This window comes from Peromyscus maniculatus, chromosome 6, assembly GCF_049852395.1.
Source record: "Peromyscus maniculatus bairdii isolate BWxNUB_F1_BW_parent chromosome 6, HU_Pman_BW_mat_3.1, whole genome shotgun sequence".
In the NCBI taxonomy this organism is placed as follows: Eukaryota; Metazoa; Chordata; class Mammalia; order Rodentia; family Cricetidae; genus Peromyscus; species Peromyscus maniculatus.
Genome location: NC_134857.1, coordinates 72186430 through 72191757, shown reverse-complemented (window position 1 = coordinate 72191757; position 5328 = coordinate 72186430). Strand labels below are relative to the sequence as shown.

Below are 5328 nucleotides of genomic sequence, written 5' to 3'. Positions count from 1 at the left end.
TTGTGTCTGTGTTCATTCTACAGGAAGAACTCATGGCAGTGACATTCCCTGGGTCCTTCAAATTCCTTGCTATCTATCTTCAGCCTTTATACTCAAAGTTCTATGTGGGTGGATAGGAAATCTATTTGTCTTCACAAAGACCAGCCCTGCCTTCCCCACATACTTACACTTGGCCTTGGTGAGGGTTTTTTGTTTCGTGTTCATTTTTTATTTCTACTGTCACAAATAAACATAAACTTTACAACTTAAATCTACAGAATTTTTATTCCTACAGTCCTGGAGACCAGAAATCTACAGTGAAGGTGCTAGAAGGCTTGCATTCCTTCTGAGGGGGAATAGGGGAATTCCTTTTCTAGCTTTGAGATTGACTTACACCCCTTGCCCCTTGACCAAAGCTCTAGCTGTTGGTTCCACCACATCTCTCACTAACCTTTGACCTCCTTGTTTCACACTTATAAGGACCTTTGTGTTTATATTGAACTCACCCAGATAGGCAAGAATCAGCCCCCACCTCAGTGTCCTGCAAAGCCCCTTTGGAGGTATAAGGAGATACATTCACAGGTTTCTAGGACTGGCAGAGGTACATCTTTGGAGGTATGGAGGTTTTCAGTCTACTAGATTTTTGTTTTATTCTTAGAAATTTTCACAAACCAACAATGCAGTGAAAAAATAGGCTTTCTTCATACTTGTTATGGGAGATCTTTTAGACTCTCCATTCTGTACTATAAGTATCCACCCACTAAGTTTATAAACATCAGTCACAAGCTTCATCCCAAGAGTGAAACTCTTACCTTCCTGGGCTAGACAGATGGTTCAGTGGTTAGGATCGCTTACTGCTCTTGCAGAAGACCAGGTTAGATTCCCAGCACCCCCATGGTAGCTCACAACTACATGTAGTTTCTGGGAGATCTAATGCCTACTTCTGACTTCTGAAGGCTCTTGTATGATGCGTATGCATATACTCAGGCACATACATATACCAATAAAAACAAAACAAAAAAACCCTGCCTTCTTGGTGATTCTCAAAGTAAAGAAGAGCTGAGAGTTTCTACCCTATGTCTTGTTGATACCCACTGAGTGAGGCAATAGGAAGGATAAATGTTGACACAGAGGTAGGGGGTGAAACTCGGGTCCTCTCACTCCTGGCTAAGCCCTTGGTAATGCATACCTTCTTCCCTTCCCAGAATAGTCCCTGAAGGTCTTCCTGTATTTATTAGTAACCTCAAGGCACTGTCCTCTGTGACCTTGAGTGGAAATAGAGTCTTAACGTTCTAGAATTAGAGGAAATGAATGACAGTAATTTTACCCATGTATATATCTTAGTGGTCCTTTGAAGGGTGTCACAGAAAGCATCTTGTGGAAGAAGGCTCATCTCTGCAAAGTATAAAATGTGCTTTCTCCTCTATTCAGCTATTTCTAAGTCTCAGAATTACGTTTTCTCAATCAACTCAGTGTTCTTTGAGTGATGAGACTGTGCTCAAGTCAACATCAGAACTGTAGAGCCCACAGTTGGTCACGTCAGTAGAAATTATTGAATAGAACATGGAGGTCAGAGCTTAAGCTTTTATTGGTTCATGTGGGTGGACAGATAGCAGAGATAAAGCAGCTCTGAAAACCCCTGCAAGGTAAGGGGAATTCAGTGCAAAGAGAGGACCTCTTCCGTGTCTTCCTATTTCTGAGAGTGTCCGCACAGCAAAACAGGCAAGAGATGTGAGTTTAGACAAGAAGACACCTTGTAGAAATGATCACTGCGAAAGAAGCAATTGAGAAGCATCATGGCTTTCCTTCAATGTTCCAGGGCAGGGCAGGGTAGGCTAACCTCACTCCAGCTGTCTTTTGGTATTGGGCACTGGAGTCAGGAAAAGTCATGGCCGGTCTGTCTTCAAGTAGGAATATAGTCCCTTGGCTGTGATTCCTTTCTTCTCCTCCATCTGTGCTGTATCCTGGCCCTGGGCTGAAGGAACACGAGGGTGCGGGCTACCTGGATTCTGGCTTTGGATCACTATTTCCCTTGTGTGGTCATTGACCCACTCATCTCTGATCACGGTGGGTACACTCTCTCTCTGCCCTCCCTTTGGACTTGGGTGATTGCTGCTACAGTCTTGTCTTTCTTCTACAGTACTTGTCTGAGTCTGGACCTGGCCTCCTAGTCCTGGCTCTCCTGTCTCACAGTTGCTTACTGGTGTCCAGCCTTGCCCCATACCTGACGGTATCTGGGTTTGTCTCTTTTCTGGAGCCCCTATCTGACCTGCAGCCTGGCTCCTATCGTGCTCCAAGGTCTGAGAATATGATCCTACCTGTGTCTGGAAGTGTCCCGTCCCTACCTGTCCTGCACGACTACTGTCTTGCCCATGGATCTCAGTCCTTCTGTTTTGGTCATAGATGGCCCCATGTGTCTGGATGCTACTATTTCCTGCCTGCTGACTCCTGCCTCGTTCCACCGTCTGGGTGTGTGTCTGAGTGTATGGCTCTGCCTGTGCCTGGTGCTGTTCTTTAGCAGCCTGGCCTGCCTGGTTCCTATCTTGGCTGTGAGTCTCAGTCTCTCTGTTCTGGTCATAGATGGATTCCTGTGTCTGGATGCTGCCACTTCCTGTCTGCTGCCTCCAGCCCTCTTCTTCCCTCTGGGTGTGTGTCTGAGTATGAGACCCTGCCTGTGTCTGGTCATGTTGTGTAGCAGCTTGGCCTGCCTGGCTCCTGTCTTGGCTATGGCTGTTTGTCCCTCTGTTCTGGCCGCAGGCGGACCCCTGTGTCTGGAAAGCACCGGCTGTGGTCTCCTCCGTGTGCTGGCTAGTCTGTGACTGCCTCTCTGACCTCCTCTCTCTGCTCCAACTCTTGTCCTCAGTTCTCAGGGTCTGCTCCACTTGTCCTGTCACTTGTGTTTGCTGGCTTACCCTCTTCTGTCTCTGAGACTCAACCTCCCTGTTGTGACTGCTGACCTGTGTAGGGTAGCTTTCCTGACTCTGGGTGTGTGTCCCCACCCTGACCTGTTCTTTAGACGCCCGATCCCTCTGTCCCCAGCTGCTGTCCTCACGGCACTGCTCTGCTGCATCCCTCCCCACTCCAGGGCCACCTATCTGGCCTTGCGCCAGCTCTTTTGAGGATCCGGGATAGCAGCCTTCAGACTTGTCAGCACCCCGAGGAATCTCACTCAGTGTCTTAAAGCAGGCTCGGGCGACTTTAAAAACGAGGACCAGGAATTCCTTGAACTCCACAGTCCCTGTGTTATCTTCATCCAGCAGGCGCAGGATTTCATCCACAGTCGAGGGATCATGGGGGTTCTGGGGGAGAGATAAGGCCTGGTCAGCACTGCTCTCTCAGGGGAATCTGGCTTCTAGGCTCCCTCACCCCACTGCAGACTGGGAGCTCTCAGACCCACAACACTGCCCGCAGCATCATAGTGTAATGTTTTGTTGTTTGTGTCTTGTCGTAGCATCTCTCTTATTCATGGGTAGGCAACACCTTTGGTTTTATATATCCTCAATTTTAGATCTGCAGGATGATGGACTAGGTAAAGATGTGTTGAAGACAGAATGCATGTGCTTGTATGCAACTGTCTGGGCTCCTGGCTCCTTCCTGTGGGTGCCCTTGGCACTTTGCCCCTGGTAGCAACCTCACCAGAAGCACAGCAGAAACCCGGACCCATGGCAGGACAACAGACTGCTCTAAGCACCTAGCACCATCCTAGTGTGCCAGTCTTTGTACCTAAGGACTTCATTATTCAGTCTTCTGTAGATGTTAACCAAAGGCAGGAAGTGCATTAGGGCTCTGGCTTTGGTTTGCTGGGTGAGGTTGGTCTCTCGGAGTCCCCTGCACCTACAGCTGTTCAGAACTAGGGCTTCAAAAATCTCACTTTTGACCTGACTAGTGAGCTAATATTTCTAAGCAACTGATTTGTGCAAGGCGAGAGCAGGCTCTTAGTGGATGCTAATAAGCAATCACTTTTCAGAGCGGTGTAGGAAATGCTACTGTGTCAGATTTGAGACGTGCCAGCCCTGCTAGACCATTTGAAAGCGTCCATTCTTGCCTGCACTGTCTGTCTCCTTGGAGTCTCTTTACCTTGTCTTGAAATTAAAATTAATTTAAAGAGAGACTAAGACCCAAGGATCTGCCCTTTCTCTGAGGATCAGGATGTGCCACCCGCAGTGACCTCTTTCCCTCCATGTCTTTCGTGTCTGCCTGCACAACTGCCAACAGAGCGAGCGGGCCTGAATCTGGCTGCTTGCTCTTGACATTGCCCAGGTAAGAGCCCTTGCAAGAAAACACACTTTGGCTGTCCTTATCAAGCTCCTCCCTCTCCTCCCCACATAGCATACCACTATGACGTCAGCAAACTCATGTTCCAGGAGCCTCTTCAGCTCCCCCCGCGTGAGCACTTTGCAGCCACCCTCTGACCTGGCATAGCAGCCGAAGGCTTCGATGATCCCGTGAATGTTTTGCAGCAGCTGAGGCATCTGTGAAGCTAAGCTGGAAGATATGAAAAGTCCCTTCATGGGCACCTTAGTCAGCCCCTGCTGTTTCCTCACAGTACTCTGTGGCTTAGTCCCTTCATTGTGTCTTCAGCTATATTTTGGGTTTCTCTGTCTTCTTTCATCCTTTCCTCAAAATGCACTTTATGGTGGGAAGGAGAAACCTCCAGAACTTGGAAGGAAGTTTCTAAGTCATCATTTAATGCCAGGCTTCACCACCTACCTGATGTGAGCTGGACCAAGATGCTTCGCATTTCTGAGCCTCAGTTTATTCACTGTGAATGAAGCTGACACTTAGCACTTAACTTCAGAGAGTTGTCATAAAGACTTAGAAGATAATCCATAAAAGGCACCCTGCTGATGCCTTGTTTATGCTAAGTGGTAGCTATTAAGTATCATCATCATTATTATTATATACATATACATGTATATAATTTGTGCACATCTATAGACACTATACTGCTCACAAAGCACTTTCCTGTATAACATAGCTTATGACCCTTATTATCACTAGTATTTTCATAGGTGAGGGAAAGGGCTCAGAGGAGGTGGATCTGTGAAGGCCACACATTATTTTCTTTTAACACATATGCAATTAGTTCTTTAGAATATACCTTTGGACAGATTTTTTTTTGCCTATCTCTAGGATGATAATGTCCTACTGGGAATATCAGAAGGGAGTAAGTACACGCAGTGGTTAGCCCCTCTTTTGGCTTGAAGATCTCTAGAAGCTGCAAGGGTCCAGCCCTACCCTCTCAAGTTCCCTGGAGAAAGGATTCTCGAAGAAGGTGGGATGCACCTGTTGGGGATACTAGGGTTAGGGGTGCCTTCCTGGTGCCGAGATGCTCTGCATATGCTCTCT

General features: G+C 47.4%; 1 protein-coding gene across 1 annotated transcript; it reads right to left on the bottom strand.

The window, feature by feature from the left end:
- Window positions 1-1741: 1741 nt before the first annotated feature.
- Crnn (cornulin) lies at window positions 1742-4451 on the bottom strand. Its single transcript, XM_006976195.2, has 2 exons — window positions 4314-4451; window positions 1742-3278 (listed from the first exon to the last, which is right to left on the bottom strand). The coding sequence occupies exons 1-2, from the start codon at window positions 4449-4451 to the stop codon at window positions 1866-1868; spliced, it is 1551 nt and encodes a 516-aa protein (XP_006976257.1). The 3' UTR covers window positions 1742-1865.
- Window positions 4452-5328: the final 877 nt, after the last annotated feature.